This window comes from Xenia sp. Carnegie-2017, unplaced genomic scaffold (assembly GCF_021976095.1).
Source record: "Xenia sp. Carnegie-2017 unplaced genomic scaffold, XeniaSp_v1 HiC_scaffold_13, whole genome shotgun sequence".
Lineage (NCBI taxonomy): Eukaryota > Metazoa > Cnidaria > Anthozoa > Malacalcyonacea > Xeniidae > Xenia > Xenia sp. Carnegie-2017.
In genome coordinates this window covers 8,249,802-8,269,601 of record NW_025813436.1, presented here as the reverse complement: position 1 = coordinate 8,269,601, position 19,800 = coordinate 8,249,802, and the positions used below count along the sequence as shown (strand labels likewise).

The following is a 19,800-nucleotide window of genomic DNA, read 5'->3' as shown; positions in this document are numbered from 1 at the left end:
ATGACTATTTGTAACGTTATTCGGGCGTTTGTGTAACGATCATTGGGCACTTTCGTAACCAAAGCAGGCATTTCCGTACTGTCAGCGGGTATTTGTGTAGTGATGAACTAGATTATACTTTTTATTCCTTAATGCTCATATGTTTTATTTTTATTTAGTACTATACTTAAATTTCATTTTTTATTGTTAACAATTCATTTTCTGTGTTTGTTTTCCATTAAATTTGTATGAATCATTTTTTGTTGAATCTTTAGTGTTCATTTATTGCCATATTTGCACAATATTCAACGCTTTTTATGCACTAAAATAATAATTTCCATTACAATTTCAGCTAACTTTAATTGCTGAAAATATAAGAATACCGTCTCAAACAAAACCAAAAGTCTTTGTCTTAATAGCCAAAAGAAGCTTGTTTTTGAGAATGACTTTTGAAGAATACAAAGGAATGTACAAACGAGAGATGCAGGTGTTGGCCGTAGGTAACTGTTGATCATTGGCGGGTTTAACTGTCACTGACGGTTTCGGTTGAAAACCCTCTTCGCTCGCTGGAAGTGAAGGACTGGAAGTCCAGAAATACATCTAAAATGATTTTTAAAATAGCTAATCGAAATCTTTCTTTAACGAGAAAAGAGTTTTCTACACGAATAGCATTTGGCAAAAACATGTTATATTTTTATTCAGGATGATAACAACTTATTTCTAAAGCAGTCACTACAAAAACTCACCAACTCTTGTCTATGAGTCATGGGCATTTTCTCCAATATAGACCAAAACCATTTCTTAAATTTAAGAAGTTTTTCAGAACCAGCGCCTGTGAAAAGCAAAACCGTCACGACAAGAATTTCTTTATTTCTTTGTGTCATATCAAAACTTCATACCTCCTGATTCATCATTAAATGTAGTATATTCCATAAGTTGATGAATGTTCACCTCCCCAGTTCCATTGAGTAGCAATCGCAAATCTTCGGCCGTTAAACCGTCCAATGAACTTGCAGGAATTGTATCTAGCAAACCAGTGCGCAAAGCCTGGGAACAACAAGAATTTTTCGTAAGAGATTTCTTCATTTTACTCAAATAGCTGGGATAAAAGCAAGGTTAAAAACCTACCCTTAACGCTCTTTTGACACATGTTTCCATTCTTAGCACTGCATATTTCCAGGCGTACATTCGGACATTTGCTGGGGTGACCGGAGTATTGCTTCCTCCGGGTATAAGATCAACACGTTTTCCACCCTCGTCTGAACTCAGTTCAACGCTAAACGTAAGATCCAGAGTCGTGAACATCTCACAGGCATTCGACTGCTCGGCGTCTACGATCAACTTTCGCAGAGTCTCATACATCGTGGGGTCAAAGAATGCAAAATCATGCCATCCAATCTACACAAAATTTAATCACGGTACATTAAATAAGATAATATATTTTACACATCATTAATGTACAGTCACAAATCATTCCAATATTAAGTTGACATTGAAAAACAAGTTCTTTTAACTCTAATCTTCATCACGAGTGACCTAATGTTCAAACTCGAGTCCTTCTATACTCCAGTCTAGTGACTGTTTTCATCAAGAATGATATGATTTCGAAACCTGAGTCTATATATACTCCAGTCTAGAGTCACTAGTGTTTTGGTCAATGTTGACTTGATGTTGATTCTAGAGTTCTTATATACTCAAATGTATTGTTTTATCAGAAGTGATCTGATGTGGAAACTTCTTACATACAATCCTCACGAGCTACACTATCAAAAGACTAAGTTGGCAAATACTTTTGTCAAATTCAATCCAATAAGAATTACTTACGCGTCTTCCAAGTAAGAACTTTAAAACATGGCGATTTAGAGTGATAGGACAGATTTCATTTTGAACAAGACAGAGACCAATCACTCTAAAATTCGTAAAAAATTACATGTTACTACGGTCGCATTTCTTTGAGATAAGTCTTGCGAACTTATGAAACAATTTAATGTAGCATACGTCAATGATCATAAGTCTGATGAAAAACGTATTGTAGTTTTTGTATCGATCTTCACTATGAGTAATTGTATAACAACTTTGATTAGCAAAGACGCAACGATAGTATAATTGCGAATATTACACACCTTCCAACGTTACGGAATGCGTTCAATCTTTCAGAAGTGTTGTTTCCGGAACGGGGAGAGTAGAAACCTGAATGTCCTGGTTGATAGAACAATGCTAAATTATCTTCTTCAAGTGGTACAACATCAGGTGCTGAATTAACAACGGATGTAACAGAAGTTGGTGGCATTGTAACATCAACATCTTCTTTGTTTGTCTCCCTGATAAAAACGTCAAGATATCAAAGATGTTTTTCTCAAAGTCTTTCATTCTTTCGTATTTTTATCGATATTAATAAGTATACATAGATTATTTAACTTCTTCCTTAACAAAAGATTTGATGTTTATCTGTATGTTGATTGGGTTATTCAAAAGCAAATGATGCATGCTACACAGTTGGTTTAATTTAAAACACATTCATTCATGCTTTAATTGATAAACAAAAAGACCTGTTTTTCTTCAATAAAAGTTCGACGCCTTCATCCACTCTCGTTCTCAACGTTTCTTCGCTTGCCAAGAGTAGCAAAAGTTGTGACGGGGGGAGTTCAAGCAACATTCCGGTTATTTTACTCGCCAATGTCTTAAATGAAAAAAGATGACATTTACGAAAACTCTAAGGAATCTATTTAAATTTCACTCCCCCCCCCCAATAAAAATATCAACACTTTCGCAATGAAATTCTTTTTTTCAATAGCACGTTTTCATGTGACGTATAGTAGCCATAATGGTAAGTTCCAGCATTCATTAAAGCATGAGATTCTTTTCACTCTTTACCAACATGGTGGCCAACGAAAACAGACCCTTACCAAAGACAACCCCCTTCCGAATAATATTTTTTAATATTATCCAATCCTTTCGCGAGACTCTTCCTAAATTATATCCAACTCAATGCTTACATTAAGCATTAAGTACAACAACCTACCGGGTTTATAGATTGGATGCGAGGGTAAAGTCTCTCCCCAATTGATTGTTTATGCGAAGGTAAGCTTTCTCCCTCTCCGTCATCACTATCTGCACTGTCGTTACGACCGTACGTGAAGGGTTTGGCATCTGGATTTAGATGTTGTTGACTTTCCTGGTTATCTCTGTCACGCAAACGATCTTTTCTTAAACGAAATAACTTTCGACGTTCACGTTCACGTTCTTGCGCACGAAGTTTCTGTACGATGCACGAATCTTGTAAGAAAATAAACTGTGTTTGATAAACGAAAACGTAAACTTTTTAGGTCTTCAGAAGACCATACGAAATAATAAAGAAATTGTTAATGAATGTAATGTTGGTTTAGGATTGATCCTCACTGCATCTGTAGGAAACTATTAATAGTTCCTTAAAGACACATCATTGTAATTGTTAATCATTGTTAATTTATCTCATTTCCTTATTATTGTTATAATTTATGTATTATATTACTTTTGTATAAACCTTGTACTATTTATGTAATTATTCATTTTTACTGAAGATAGCATAATGAGATGTCGAAACATGTCTATTTTCAAAAAATTGTGGTCTACATTAAATGCTCATTAGCTATAGTGCGTCGAAATTTTTGTAAGAAGAACAGTTGAGATTTGACGATTTTTTCATGTAAACATATAAATTCAATAAAATAAGAACTTACTTCCACCAGTAGAAGCTGTGAGATTATCGAGCTTGGGTAACTTCTCAGCAGACACAAAAGCCTTTCCAATGGCCGTAAAAAAACTTCTTGTTACACCACTTCCCTCTCCAGGTTCATTTTTGAATGTTACCTTAACACGATGAATGATTGATGGCTTGCAAGTAGATGGACGTTTACCAAAGTGAGCATTGAGCTGACGAATGGTAAGTTGGATCAATTGATCATGTTCTCGTTCAAGCTACAGAGAAAAAATTAATTTATATTCAAGAAAATACAAACAACTATTCACCAAATCTTTATCTTTTCTATTTTGTTTAGTCAACAATATATACAAATTTTTCCACAAATTGAATTTCGTTTACATTAATGTAAGAATTACATACCTCTAAACTAAGATCCCGTTGACTTGTATTTTTCAATCGATCCATTTCCCTCCTAAATGACGTTTCCTTAACATCAAAACGACCCAACTCGTTGAGAATGGAAGAAGGTTCCGCTCCGACATCTTCCAAAAACACGCGTCCGAACAATTCCAAACACAATCTCCATCGACCAAGAAGAAAATTTGGGGGCAACCTGCCAATACCTTGAATATCGGGGAAAATCCAAGTGTTTGAGGATAAGTTTAATATGGTGAAAATGTTGCTCGTCAGTGAATATCTTGTAGAGCTAACAGAGTCATCTAAAAAGCAAAACTTAAGGCTTATATGGACACAAATTAAGAGAAATTTCCCTACAGATATATACAGAATTCCAATACTTGTGTCATAAAAGAATTTTAAATTTGTAACTTGATAGTGATAGTATAGATGATATTATCAATGTAGGACATTCATCAAAGATTACCTCCAATGAATGGACAGCTTTCTGTACACACACCTAAGTGGACAATTCAACTTACTTTGATTTGTTGTATCGTCGTTGGTTGCTTCAGTATTTTGAGAGATAGGACAAGAATTCAGTCCCAGTACACTGGAATGATAACCGCGCTGCCCTTCGGCAAAGACGACTCTTGAACAGCACCAAAAAGCTCCTCGCGTCTAGCGTTTCTATTTAACAGGTGTGGTTTCTCAGCCAAAGGAAGAGACTCACAATGCAGTGTGCAATGGCTCAGGTGGCTCGCATCCTAACACCGTAGTTGAATCACTGCGTCGAAAAAATCGCTGCTGCTCACGTAAATAATTCACGTCATTGCTGACATCATTATCGTTGTCATCTTCATCGTCAATATCCGCAGCACCTTCGTCGTCGGTCGTGAAACTACTTTCATCAAATATGTCAAAGCGGGCTTGTTTGCCTGAGACTTATAAAATGATGATTGAAAAGTTGACGATTTTATATTTGTAGCAATGCGAGATAAAATATCTACATACCAATAGGATTATTTCTCATGTAATATATCAGGGAATCTAAGACGAATGCAACATGACGTAGTGAAGGTACATCAACTTTAGGTAGAGAGTCTGCATGCTCATTCTCATTGCTTCGAATAAGAGAGAGAACGTACGAGAGAAAATCCTGTCTTGCCAAATCGTTTGAGTACACACCCACTCGTCTATGGAAAAAATGTACTTGAGACAAAGGCAAAAGTTTTGAAGAGCTAAGATGTGCATTGTAATATTACGATGGGAAGAAAATATATGTTTAATACTTTAAACACGTCCTCATATTTACAAATGGACTTCATGACAGGCCTTTGAGCTTGCAGAAGTACTTAGGAAGAGAAATAAATATTATCACACAAAAAAACATATCACCTACCTTCCCTTTTTGTCAACAGATACTCCAGAATCATTCCCGCGCTTATCCTTCGAAGTCAACACTTTGGATTGGTTTTCATTCACAGGATGCCCAGACTGTGAAGGATCGGAGGCAGCAACAAGGGATGTACCAAACCTCAATTGACCTTCAGTGGATTCCATAATTATCCAAAGCCATTCCCATGTGGGCCGTAGCTCCTTTTCCATCATAGCACAAAGCTCGTGAAGCTCGTCGACTTTAAGTGTTTTATAGATATCATTGAGTAAGTCTGTGATCTAATTACAAAAAAATCCTGCTGATCCATCTAATTCATGATAAGAGGCTATTTGCTGTGCTTTGGCAGTTACTTTGACTTGATTCAATTGTAAAAGCAACAAAGAACAAATTCATTGAGACAAGAATCACTGTAGGTATGACAAAGAAAAAAAATTGTCCACATTCTGTTCAAGTATGACGCTTAATTTTAGTGTCAATTAACGAAAGTTGAATCTACTTTGCGACGCGAATTTATAGAAAAACTATTTACGTTGCCTCAATGTAGATTTCCTCTTGCATTTAGCTCAAAATTTGATATCAATAGCTAACAAATATACTGTGATATATAAAGGACACTTTCTAAGATAAAAAGCTCCTTGAATAATATATAAAATTTATAAGCAAATAAAAACATCCAAACCTCGCGAACTAGAATGGCAAACAGCCTTGCCAAGGCACTTGCTGAGTTCAACGTATTATAATGAGATCTCACCAAAGCACCGGATGTACTGGACGCAGATGCAGCCGACGTCACACCAGAAGCTACAGCAGCACCGCTGCCATTTCGATCAATACCATGATGCACGGGCTCACCATACAAAAGAGATGGAGAGAAGCCAGACATATATGTAGATCCTTGTACAGAGTTCGAGAGCACCCACTGCATTGCATGAGGAGCTGTGTTACTTTCACGACCTGTAAAATGACCAATACTGTATGTAAAATGACCAATACTGTATGTAAAATGACCAATGCTGTGTCTAAAATGACCAATACTGTATGTAAAATGACCAATACTGTATGTAAAATGACCAATACTGTATGTAAAATTACCAATACTGTATGTAAAATGACCAATACTGTGTGTAAAATGACCAATACTGTATGTAAAATGACCAATACTGTGTGTAAATAAAGCAAATAAAAACATAACATTCCCAATTTACATAAATTGAAAATACTGCACACAGTGTAAATCGTGAGTAATAATCTTCGATATTATCACTCATAAGTAGTGATCATGCATATTCGTTGCTATATATTCACAACTTAAAGGTACACGTTAATTTGTAACTATGGATTTTTCAGAGGGAAAACGAATTTTTAGTATAAATATAATTGCCCCACATTTAACTTTTAATAAGACCATGGATAGTTTTCAGCAAAAAATTTAGTAAATAACATAAATTAGCAATGGCCTTATTAAAAGATTTATGTAATATTTATTGATGAAAATAAAGATAAATCTATCAACTTACCAACTCTCTGAACGTTGAGTAATCTCCCTCCACTGTTATCGTTTTCGTCTCTTCCGCCTTCTTCATCGTCCATTTCCTCTTCATCTTCCATTTGGTCAATTTCATTTTCCACAACGTCCTCGTCCCCTGATGAAGAATCCTCTTCAGAATAACACACATGACGAGGTACAGTTCGCGTGTTATTAACAGGATCATAGCCCCCCGTCGTTACACGTCTGTTGCGTCCTTCACCGGGGGTTAAACCATCTTCGTCGCTATCACTTTCACTTTCTGCCAAGAGTTCTAAATCCATATCAGACTCATTCCCATTTTCGTGTTCAGCAGCACCATCTGAAGACCTAGGCCTTCTTCGCCCACGAGAACTCTCACCAGTAGCGCTTATACGTACACCGGGAGTCGCAGCATCAGAAGGTTGATCCTGGGGCATATTCTCATGTGTGTCCATACTCTCCACACCCCCCTGTTGATTGGTATTGTTTATCAAATCAATACCTGAAGCTGAGACCAATGCTTGAATGTCTGCTCCGCCAACAACCTGTAGAATGGCAAAAATGGATGAAAGTTATGTGCTTTGTCTTTCTAACATTAATACGCAAGGCATACCTCAATGTCGTGAAGCTCACCAACGTCCCCAGATAGTTGCGGATCAGCAACCTCCAAGTGCTCAACTTGAGAATCAATTATGAAGTCAGAGTCACGACGCTCCATAGAGACTCGAGGCGGTTCGGTAGAAGATGTAGATGCTCTACGACGCATTGGTTGAGCATTAAATAACTCTTCTCCAACTGCCGGTTCGTCACTGCTCGTCGTGTTGTCAGAGATTAAGTAAGAAAAGTGTCCCGCAGGACGGCAGACCCCTAAGCGCACGGGTGCAATTAATGAGTTTGCCATCTGAATCAGTTCTGGTATAGCAATCATTAACATGGATTGAAAAACCTTCCTACACTTGTTTAGTTGTTGAAAGGCCAATCTACATAAAAAGACGTACATTATAACAATAATTATAAAAAGCTCATGAGCAATCAAGTAAACAGTCAATTGTACATTGTAGCTGTTAGTTTATGTGCCCAAAATAGCATCCTAACTACTCTTTTAAGCATTACGATTAAAAAATCCCGAACTTTCCCACTGTTACAACAAGGAAAGACTAAAAGCAAACAAAAACACTGGTCTATACTTACAACTTTCTTTTAGCAATTGATGGGGTTTTCTCTGACGTCAGTATGATCATCACTCTCGCAATGGAGCGTACAAATCTTTTAGCAACCATGATAACTTCCTCGTTCTCAGATCCAGTAGTCGTCAAGAGGGCAGCGTTTAAAGTTTTCAGGAATTGATCAACAATCTACAAGTCGACGAAAGCAGAAAAATCAAGAATGTTTTCACTTACGTATCAAGCAGATAAACATTTTTTTCATAAAAATTCTTTCAAAAATGATGCATCAAAAAAATTTTGCATTGCTATACTTAATAAAATGGTGGTATCAGAGACTTGAGGGGTGAAAGTAAATGATGGTATCAGAGACTTGAGGGGTGAAAGTAAATGGTGGTATCAGAGACTTGAGGGGTGAAAGTAAATGGTGGTATCAGAGACGAGGGGTGAAAGTAAATGGTGGTATCAGAGACGAGGGGTGAAAGTAAATGGTATCAGAGACGGGGTGAAAGTAAATGGTGGTATCAGACGAGGGTGAAAGTAATGGTGGTATCAGAGACTGAGGGGGGTGGATGGAATGAGTGGAATGGACGAGGTGAATGGAATGAGACGAGTGAAAATGAATGGATCAAAGACTGAGGGGATGAAAGAAATGGTGGTATCAGAGACTTGAGGGGGTGAAAGTAAATGGTGGTATCAGAGACGAGGGTGAAAAAATGAGGGGTGGGTAAATGGTGGTATCAGAGACTTGAGGGAGTGAAAGTAAATGATGGCATCAGAGACTTGAGGGGTGAAAGTAAATGGTGGTATCAGAGACTTGAGGGGGTGAAAGTAAATGGTGGTGTCAGAAACTTGAGGGGTAAAAGTTATTCATAAAAGCGGGAAATTCAACTGGGGTTAACATTGTTTACCTCACTGGGGCATTTACTAATGAGACAGTGTGAAAAACTGTCAAGTCTTGCTGTACCATCTTGACTATTCAGATATTTTTGCTGTTCTTGCATTGTTAACATAGAATGAACGACGTTTGTAACAACATTTCCATCAGCTCGAACATCACTGATAAAGTATAATACGATATTAACAAAATATCATGATGACCAAAAACTGATAAAAAAGATCATAAGACCATATAAGCATTTAGTAACATTCTTATTTCAACCTCATGATCTTTTTACACAAACGCTAGGTGGAAAACAACATAAACCTATGGGCATTACACATTTCCACTATATACATGCTATGTATAAAAGTGAATTACAAAGTACAGAAAAGAACATTACTTCATCAATACGGCGAGCCTAAATCCATCTCTTCCCTTACCCACAATGCCTTACCTAATACTGGACTGGGTCCCACTAAGAATCATATTCTTTACAGCTCTCCAATCTTTAATAATCAACTCAAGCGCTTGTCGGGCAAACTTTGGGGGTTCGAGATCATGCTCGGGATAATTAGCTGCAGCCAAAACTGCTTGAGCACGCCGTTTGCTGTTCGGCACATCCAACCCTTTTGGACAATAAGACCGCTGCTCTGTAATCTGGCGTGCGACGGTTTGAACCAAAAACAATAAAATATGTTCACCCCTAAAAACAATGATACAACGATAAGGACTGTGACAAATTTCTAAAAAGGAAGATCAACTCATTCCTTCGTGAATTAGTACATACTAAATTCTTTATGAATTTGACAATTTAATTTTAACAATTAAGACTAATTAAGTTTGATAAATATAAAGATACTAAACACGATCATAAACTTCTAGCTAACGTCTTTATAATTATACCTAAGAAAGACAAAACAGGTAATACGTATATCATAATACTTGAGTATAACACAGATAAAATCTGCACGCGTATTTATTCAAATTTATTCAACCCTCCAAGTAAATAATACAGCGTTATTACGTACTTTCCATTTGACTTTGTCACGAGGTCTGTCTCCGAGACTAACTTTTTCAACAGATCAGCCCGTGCAAGTTCATCACCAGGAATTAAAGCCTTGCATTTGCATTTTCTCCAACAATCACAGTAAGCGATGGGAGGCTTTTTCTTGATCCTAAAACAAATAAAAAATTATTTTTTTAAAAAAATATTAAAACAGTCTGGTATACAGTCTTACATAATCCAGTCGAGTGTCTCTTTATAAGGAATGATCTGATGTCGAAACTTAAGTCTTTATATACTCCGGTCTAATGTCTTCATCAGGAGTGATCTGATGTCGAAACTTAAGTCTTTATATACTCCGGTCTAATGTCTTCATCAGGAGTGATCTGATGTTGAAACTTAAGTCTTTATATACTCCGGTCTAATGTCTTCATCAGGAGTGATCTGATGTCGAAACTTAAGTCTTTATATACTCCGGTCTAATGTCTTCATCAGGAGTGATCTGATGTCGAAACTTAAGTCTTTATATACTCGGTCTAATGTTTTCATCAGGAGTGATCTGATGTCGAAACTTAAGTCTTTATATACTCCGGTCTAATGTCTTCATCAGGAGTGATCTGATGTCGAAACTTAAGTCTTTATATACTCCGGTCTAATGTTTTCATCAGGAGTGATCTGATGTCGAAACTTAAGTCTTTATATACTCCGGTCTAGTGTCTTCATCAGGAGTTATTTGATGTTGAAACGTAAGTTCTTAGGTACATACTCTACTCTAGTTTAGAAGTGTGTCGTGCAAGGACAATTGAATGGCTACATCCACTCCCTCATCACTTACTTGCAATCATGACCTCGATGACAAACCCGTGCGCACTCCGTACAACAACACAACGTTCCTGTCAAACCGCAAGTTCTACATTCGAAAATATTTTGTCTAATGTGTTTTGTTCCTGTCCATGTAAACGAACACGTGTCGTTACAACATATAAGATAAAGAGGAGATGACATTCCAGGTGCATCAGCGGGATATACCATGGACATCAGACGATCCTGGTTGATACGTAGGGACTGAGGATCAGTTGAAAGATCTTTAGCAGTTTCAAAAAGGAGTAACGCCGACGGATAAGCTCGACGACATACTGCCAACATAAAAGGAGTATAACCATCGGCATCTCTAAATAAAAATACAATATTTTAACGCATGAGTGAATGAAAGCTAAGGGAGTAGCATCTCAAAAGATTAATGACTAGAACGTCAGCATCAATCCAAAAAGCGTTTTCTCTCGTTGAATATTTAAATAGGGAACGTACTTGGCCGAAAGTAATGAATACAAGTAAGGTTTCATGTAGTCGTTGCTGCAAAACAGTTTCAAGATTCTCAAAGCTTTTGTCGAATGATCATCATCAACAGGCTTCGGTTGAGCTATGGCATAATAAAATTGAATCAGCTTACAGATGAAGAATCTTCACTTCATATTACTTTAGATGTGCAATATCATTAATCAATGAAAGTCAACACAATACATACACATTGAAAGATATGGATAGTAATAATTTAAGCAGAGATACTTATGGTGTCGGAGTAGAAAGGAAGAGCGTGTACAGTCAAACTTTAACAAACAATATTTAGATAAATATTGAAATAAACCAACTTGTTATCGCTGGAGATGACTCATCTGATGTGGTAGGGGGAACAACAGCAGGAGGAACAGCAGTCGTAGCACTAGGTACATTTGAGGACGTATTGCTTGTAGGTGGGTCAGGTGGCCAGTGTAGTGTGGGGATAGCGGTGTCTTCATCAACCTCAAGATTAGCAGCTCTTGCAGCCATTACCGCTTTCTGCATCATCTCACGTATACTGATATTGCGACTGCTGGCCGATGTGGGACTTGAGACTGCAGCACCTCCTGAAAAGCAAGCTTGGATGATTAATGTTTTCGTGTATCTACAATTTAACTAAAACAAACAAAACTAGTTATAAATATTGCTACACAAAATAGAAAATTTTCCCATCAAAGACTACTTGCAAACATGGTCAAACCTGATGTGTTAGAGTTGATCTGTTTTGAGGCATCCTTTGACTTAGTGGGCATTGCATGTGATACGCAAACGTGAATAATATTTCGATTCCCATCACAGGTTTCTTTCAGTATTTCTGGAATATCTTCAGCTAAAAGATGGAAATTAGTAAGCGTACTTTAACAAGATACATCACCCAGTAACATCTGTCATAATTTCAAAAAATAGTCCGTGAAATCCCTGAACCAACGACCAAAAACGAGGGATACTCACGACAGTTTAGGGATAGAAAATTTAATAAATCCATTACTGCTGTTTCATTTCGATCAATAACATCCGAGATAAATTTTTGTTTCTAAAAGCAACATAAAACAATCACAAAAGTTGACCACGGAAACACTAATTTTCATGTAAGAGAATGAAACTCACAGGAAGTGATAAGGCTACTATAGCAACTTTTTTATTTTCTTTAGTTGTTGATACAGCAATACGCAAAACGTGAACGGGAGGCAGTCCCTAAGAAACAGGAAAATATCACACGCTGATAACAAATTAAAAATATAAACATATAAACTAAGAAAAAGATAGATCCTTAACAGCCAAAACACTATGTATACACTACAATGTACAAGAACTTAAGCTGTAGTATCAGATATTTCCTATCATTAGATGACCCCTAGTGAAGACATTAGACTGGAGTAAAAAAGGATAGATCAGTATTTTTTAGAATAAAAGAATAGTAAATAAAATTGCATACCATCCAAACTGGTTCTTTGATACCACCTAAACTATCTTTTATAAGGGGAATTAGTCCACCAGTAACATCTTGAAGCACCATTAGATTACCCTACAATAAAATATGACAAGAATCAATGTAAAATATTGAAAGGTAATAATTTTCTCCAATTCAACAAACAACATCAATTTAATTCAATCAAAGAAACGCATACCACAATAGATGGGTTGAGTAGCAGCTGACGGGTAGATGGTTGGCTAATAAACGATGCAGTTTCAGCGGGAAACTGCCCGCCAGGTTCTACTTTGCTGTTGCCAAGATTAAACAATGCATACGACATGTTTTTGCCCCGCTTCAGGATAGCATGTACTCCTGAAACATTAAGATGTTGAACAATAACAAACAGAGAACAGTAAAATTTGTAAAGCAATATAAAATAAAATTGGTAACCATTACGTACATAAAAGTAGCATTAAAATATTATTTGAGGCTACAAAATAAAGCATATCAATGAGCACAACTCAATGATTTATTTAATTGATATCATAAGCATCAACCTTACACATAACAGATAACAGACCACCCACAATAACAAAAATAAAAAGAAGTGTCCATAAGTTGAATTATAGTTTATATAGAGACAACGACAGCTGTCTTTATAACACTTGAATTGAAAAGTAATTAATAATTCTATGAACAACAAATATTAAATACAATAATAAAGAACATATTGTTACAGACCATCGTTTGCAACTGCAATTGTGATTGGAGTTGCTCCAGATGGGATCACAAGTGATTTAGGAGACTTCTGGATACAATCAGGAACTTTGTGATTTGTGGTGATTTTCACAACCTGTAAAGACACAGCTGTCTTTATTAAGACTATTGTTCAACGCCTCATTCAGATTGATAATAAAGTATAATGTCTCAATTATCATGTATAGTTAATTACCTGTAATTCATCCTTCCTCACCAAACGACAGTTTTTCAGGAGTGTCATGGGATCAGATGAAGATAATGGTAACTCAGGTTTGTCTTTTGATGGAAAATGGACAGCAGCATATAAACCATCAATCTAAAACCAATATACAAACCATCAATCTACAATCAATTTATAAAAAATCAATCTAAAACCAATTTATAAACCATCAATCTAAAACCAATTTACAAACCATCAATCTACAATCAATTTATAAACTATCAATCTAAAACCAATTTATAAACCATCAATCTAAAACCAATATACAAACCATCAATATACAATCAATTTACAAACCATCAATCTAAAACCAATTTACAAACCATCAATCTAAAACCAATTTATAAACCATCAATCTAAAACCAATTTACAAACCATTTACCTAGAACCAATTTATAGTATAAGAGTTGATTAATCCTCATGAAATAAACTCACATAAAAGCAAATACACATACTACATATGTCCTTTTTCTGGAAGGATTTGCTCCTCTCATTGAATAATACCTTGAGTACAACGCCAACAGTGGACTGTTGCTTGTCTTCAATGAAAACAACCTCTTTAAGATTCCATTCTTCTTCTTTCGTTGCACCGTCACAATCGTTGGTTGCTTTTCTTTCTGCACAACAATCAACAAACATATTATTTCCCTCACTGTCACTCATCGCGTGCATATTGTCGAAATGTCACCAACTAAAGTTTGCTATTTTTTACCAAATCTTCACACACATTCACTCACTTGTGCCAAACTCGGGACTAGCAACACTTTCAACAGTATCAACAACTATTGTTTTTTCCTTGCTCCTTTTGTTATCAGTAATGATTTTGAAACGAAGTTTGTCGGGAGCAAAATTCCACAATGACGTCATCATCTCGCCAACACGAGGGGTTTCGTTGCCAACATTGAACGCAAGGGCGCCAGCATTGTATATAGGACTGCTTCTCAAACATACCTAAAGTAAAGTATGAATATTTCATGTTTACATTAATTACTAATTCCATAAACTTGCCTGCTGTAGTAGTATACTAACACGCATTTTAACACGGTAGTAGGAAGTGTAAATACTTGTTCATTCATCACTACCTAGACTGAGAAACGTTATCTTAGTTTATATTTTAGATAGTGTAAAGACTGTTCTCATTCTCTGTTGTTCATTCATCACTACCTACACTGACACACGTTATCTTAGTTTATATTTTAGATAGTGTAAAGACTGTTCTCATTCTCTGTTGTTCATTCATCACTACCTACACTGACATACGTTATCTTAGTTTATATTTTAGGTAGTTTAAAAACTGTTCTCATTCTCTGTTGTTCATTCATCACTACCTATACTGACACACGTTATCTTAGTTTATATTTTAGATAGTGTAAAGACTGTTCTCTTTCTCTGTTGTTCATTCATCACTACATACACTGACACACGTTATCGTAATTTATATTTTAGACAGTGTAAAAACTGTTCTCGTTCTCTGTTGTTCATTCATCACTACCTACACTGACACACGTTATCTTAGTTTATATTTTAGATAGTGTAAAGACTGTTCTCATTCTCTGTTGTTCATTCATCACTACCTACACTGACATACGTTATCTTAGTTTATATTTTAGGTAGTTTAAAAACTGTTCTCATTCTCTGTTGTTCATTCATCACTACCTACACTGACAAATGCTATCATAGTTTATATTTTAGATAGTGCAAAGACTGTTCTCATTCTCTGTTGTTCATTCATCACTACCTACACTGACACACGTTATCATAGTTTATATTTTAGATAGTGCAAAGACTGTTCACTTTCTCTATTGTTCATTCATAATTACCAACACTGAGATAAGTAATCATAGTTTATATTTTAAGTAATGTAAAAATTGTTCTAATTCTCTGCTGTTCATTCACCACCATCTAGCTACACTTAGAAACGTGATCTTTGTAGCTACACTTAGACACGTGATCTTTGTAGCTACACTTAGACACGTGATCTTTGTAGCTACACATAGAAACGTGATCTTTGTAGCTACACGTAGAAACGTGATCTTTGTAGCTACACGTAGAAACGTGATCTTTGTAGCTACACATAGAAACGTGATCTTTGTAGCTACACGTAGAAACGTGATCTTTGTAGCTACACGTAGAAACGTGATCTTTGTAGCTACACATAGACACGTGATCTTTGTAGCTACACTTAGAAACGTGATCTTTGTAGCTACACGTAGAAACGTGATCTTTGTAGCTACACATAGAAACGTGATCTTTGTAGCTACACATAGAAACGTGATCTTTGTAGCTACACGTTGACTTCTTTACACAATGTATTCTTACCTGAGCACCAACAACAATTTCAGATAATCCCGTAACACGATCTTTATTAGCACGAGCTTTGGCTTTTTCCATAACCTTTCTCCGTTGGTCCGAAGGTAAAACACCCCTATTACATCATGAAATGCGTACTTAGTGATATAAACTCAGAAACGTGCTCGCTCACAAAATGATCATAGATGTTTTAATCTAAAACAAGAACCTCTTTGCTCTCTGGTATTTAAGCTTACCACCAATACAAGTTTCCAGGTACAGTTTGCACGCATGTGTACAGCGGACAAACGTATACTTCATGTATTTTTTCTTTTTCGAAATCGGAAAACAATTTTGCAGAATGTTCAAGCTTGGAGGAAACAGCAGCGAGAGTTTCATCCAACCATGTTGCCACCTGAAGTAATTCACAAACGTTACTAGAGGAACAAAAGCTCTGACTAAAAGCAGAATGACGTCATAAACTAGAATGAGCAACACTCAGAACGACAAAAACTCCTCCCAAAGATTTGCAAATAAACGCTCTAAAACAAAGTTTGGCAAATTAGATTTGCTCATCTACACCAGATTATTTCACTTACCTTTCCCGAACGTGTTACGACAGTAGCCCGAGAGGAACACGACGATAGCTTAACAATATTTTCGTTTGATAATCCAAGCGACTTAGTTCTCGGATGCGTCAATTTGGTACCACGGTCTGTTGTGGATAAATATGGATAAAGGTCCTCCCACTTCCACTGGTGTACTTTACCATCGCTATCCAAACACACAAGCTCAGAATACATGGACGCAATTTTCACAAACTTTGGTAAGCAATTTTTCTGCACAAAAGAACAAAACTGAAATTTAGGTAAGGTACGGCTGAATGCTTACACTTATACATTTAAAATTTAATTGGTCAATTGTTTTCAATACACACAAAAACACATTATTTACTACAAAAAAATACCATTCAAACGGAAAAAGTTGACAGAAACGTACTTCTCCAGGCCAATATTCCAATTCCCCGATAAAGACTATTGGTTCTTTTACGTTTTTCTTCGGTAAGTTTACTGCTGTTTTTTTATCACTTGACACATTATTATTCTTAGCACCATTTGAACTGGAGTTTTCATCTAAACAAAGGCTGTTCCACCATCGTTCTCGACGCAGAATATCTCGTTCTCTATCCCTCTCTGCCTCAAGCTCGCGTTCAAAGAATCGACTCGCTCTGCTGCCCATGCGTCGTGGCAAACTGCTGTAAAACATCTCTTCCGGAAAGATGGAATCTGCATCCATGACAACTGCTGGGTCGTCTGAGTGGAGTCCAGTCTCCAAGATAGAAAAAAGATCTTCTATACACGTGAAAAAATAAGGAAAAATGCGGTTAAATTGATAAAAAATTCAAACACTTTTACCAAAGCAATACGCCGTGTAATAACTCAAGTGATGCTTTCTACCCTATTCTTCCCAAAACACTTTTTTAATAAACAGAACACGAGATACCTTCCTCTTGATCATCACCATCTTCTTCATCACGACTCAAAAGATTGTTCACAGCTAGATTTACATCCAAGTTCTAAAAAAATTATCAAACGAGCGAATTGGAATATCGCTTATTTCTTAATATAAACTATGAACGAACAATGAACGAATAATGAATGAAGAATGTCTGGATAATGAAAAGTATCATTAAACAAGATGAATAGGTAATGTATGTGACTGTTGATGAAAAAATAAAGTATTTTAATGTTTAAGTCTTCTACAACAACAATCAAGTTTCTTGAAGACCTACCGTTCTTTGCAGCTCACGAACGATAGCCGCACGTGACTTGTCTTGGAGAACAACCTGTGCCTGTGAGATGAGTTCTTCTGGTACAGCGGATGCAGGAACGACACTTCGCGATGTCAACCAGCCAGTGGCCCCGCCACGACTTCGTCCACGCACGACACGACCTCGTCCACGCGAAGCAAGACGACTACACGCGCGTAACGTTACTGGATTGGATGAACTCCATCTAAAGTGAATAGGAAACAACAAAAGAATAAACGATTACCATTTCTCTAATGTTAACCATTGTTTAAAATGGTAAGCTCATTCTAAATAATTAAACATTTTGTAAAAAGAAAAAGATTACCTAAGACCAGGATGACCAGATAAAGCTGCAAATGAATCTCCTGATGGCAGCAACCAAGAGCTCTCTCCATGCCCAGCACGATCACCAACTGAAGGGAAGAAAAATAAGCACAAAACAATCAAAACAACAAAAATTACAACTCGAAAAAGCTAAAAAATTTGAGAGCTTCATCACAGAAACAATGTGTGGATAATAACTTACTGCTATGTAGTACAACATGTGACGCTGATCTTGCTGATGATCGCTCTTGTTCACCACTTCTTAAAATGATAAAAAACAGTAGAAATATAAAGCAAACAACTGAAGCATTCATATAAAACTGCAGCTTACACAGAGGCTGTTGCAGATTCTTTTCTACCAATGTCTACATGCTCATGTGATACAGTAAATCTTTGTCGGGCAACAGTGCCATCCTAAATAATCAATCCATTATTTCTGTAAGAATATTCACATTGATGTTATTTTAATAATCAGTCTGAATAAATGAGTAACAAGAGTGAGCTAAAAAACAATGAAAGACTACCATAACTGCGTAAAAGCAAATTTTTCCATGAAATTTTAAATTGTTATGAGATTCCCAATTATGAAGCTTTTAAATAAACAGTAAACAAACCTCAAATAAGAGAGCAACATGACTCGGTCCCAACACAAAATCTTTCACAGCATATTGCAGCAAACTATAGGAAAATTGAGTAATAAATGATGTAGAATGTCTGAACGTAACTATCCTTTTTTTATATAGTGATCAGTCGTCTAGTTTATGATGTTTTATATTTTACATGGTTATTTGCTATGGCAATCAAACTAAACTCATAAAATTTAGGAGTAGTTAAAGTACATCATATAACAACATTTAATCACAATGACAGTGTTGAGACAATTTCTTGAAATATCAAAGTTCAACATTTCAATGCAACTTTGTAATATCATTGGGATTGCTAGTCTACATCATAAATTACATTGTGAGTGTGCAGTAGACAAGACAATTGATAGAATTCTTTATGTAAGTTTTCTATCCAAAATGAATTAAAATTTTATAACGTCAGGTTTGAAAATGGAGTTCAATTAAGACCACATCAATGGCTCGGCTTTTTAATTGCTATAATTGTAAAAACTTTAAACTGATACACTCAATAATTTATTTCAACATTAAATGTGTTGTTAGCCATAAAGTATGCAAAATTTTTTAAGGTTGGCTCAAATTTGTACGTCAGAAAAGCCAACTATTACAAATAATTGAATATGTTGATGGCCATCCATGTGGCTAGGAGATAGCAATACACCACTGGTTTTGTGCAAAATTCTAAAATATTTTTCAGTAACATTACCTGACAGAAGAGTCGTCTTTTCGTCGATTTACAATATCAACAAAACTTCAAAACGAAAAATGAAAATGCAGTTATAACACAGGAGAAAAATGATTACACAACGTGAAAGTATAACTCTGAAAAATATTAAAATTTTACCTATCTCGCAGTTGTTCTGATGATCCTGGTAAAGAACAAACTGTAAAAAATATTGAAGACATTCTTTTGAGTAAGTATTGGGCTAAAAATTCATGGTATACTTTACTAAAGAAATGAAAACGAAGAATGAAAAGGATTTAGGTAAATACATTAATCTCTACGCCGGA

General features: G+C 36.0%; 2 protein-coding genes and 1 long non-coding RNA gene across 3 annotated transcripts in view; 1 reads left to right on the top strand and 2 right to left on the bottom strand.

The window, feature by feature from the left end:
• LOC124447700 overlaps positions 1 to 7,486 on the top strand; it is a 21,329-nt gene extending 13,843 nt beyond the window's left edge. Inside the window, exon 3 of the long non-coding RNA XR_006948800.1 lies at positions 7,477 to 7,486. This is a non-coding gene — a long non-coding RNA (uncharacterized LOC124447700). The remainder of the gene's footprint in view (positions 1 to 7,476) is intronic.
• On the bottom strand, positions 92 to 4,846 carry LOC124447642 (E3 ubiquitin-protein ligase UBR5-like). The gene is made up of 11 exons (XM_046998616.1): positions 4,600 to 4,846; positions 4,082 to 4,380; positions 3,699 to 3,936; positions 3,002 to 3,255; positions 2,529 to 2,659; positions 2,103 to 2,300; positions 1,804 to 1,888; positions 1,108 to 1,377; positions 879 to 1,026; positions 726 to 811; positions 92 to 579 (listed from the first exon to the last, which is right to left on the bottom strand). Exons 2-11 carry the CDS (start codon positions 4,124 to 4,126, stop codon positions 367 to 369), a joined length of 1,668 nt encoding a protein of 555 aa, XP_046854572.1. The 5' UTR covers positions 4,127 to 4,380; positions 4,600 to 4,846; the 3' UTR covers positions 92 to 366.
• LOC124447635 (E3 ubiquitin-protein ligase UBR5-like) lies at positions 4,657 to 19,800 on the bottom strand. Its single transcript, XM_046998604.1, is given in 35 exon segments — positions 4,657 to 4,789; positions 4,791 to 5,001; positions 5,072 to 5,253; positions 5,460 to 5,734; positions 6,136 to 6,410; positions 6,974 to 7,508; positions 7,577 to 7,943; positions 8,155 to 8,318; positions 9,038 to 9,185; positions 9,464 to 9,712; positions 10,038 to 10,184; positions 10,848 to 11,183; positions 11,321 to 11,432; positions 11,662 to 11,916; positions 12,051 to 12,179; positions 12,302 to 12,383; positions 12,458 to 12,544; positions 12,786 to 12,875; positions 12,979 to 13,136; positions 13,506 to 13,617; positions 13,717 to 13,839; positions 14,248 to 14,360; positions 14,481 to 14,694; positions 16,063 to 16,168; positions 16,290 to 16,447; positions 16,632 to 16,871; positions 17,032 to 17,384; positions 17,536 to 17,608; positions 17,825 to 18,047; positions 18,168 to 18,255; positions 18,369 to 18,427; positions 18,498 to 18,580; positions 18,781 to 18,844; positions 19,496 to 19,540; positions 19,634 to 19,800. Coding segments are annotated over 35 exon segments (6,051 nt in total). The 5' UTR covers positions 19,696 to 19,800.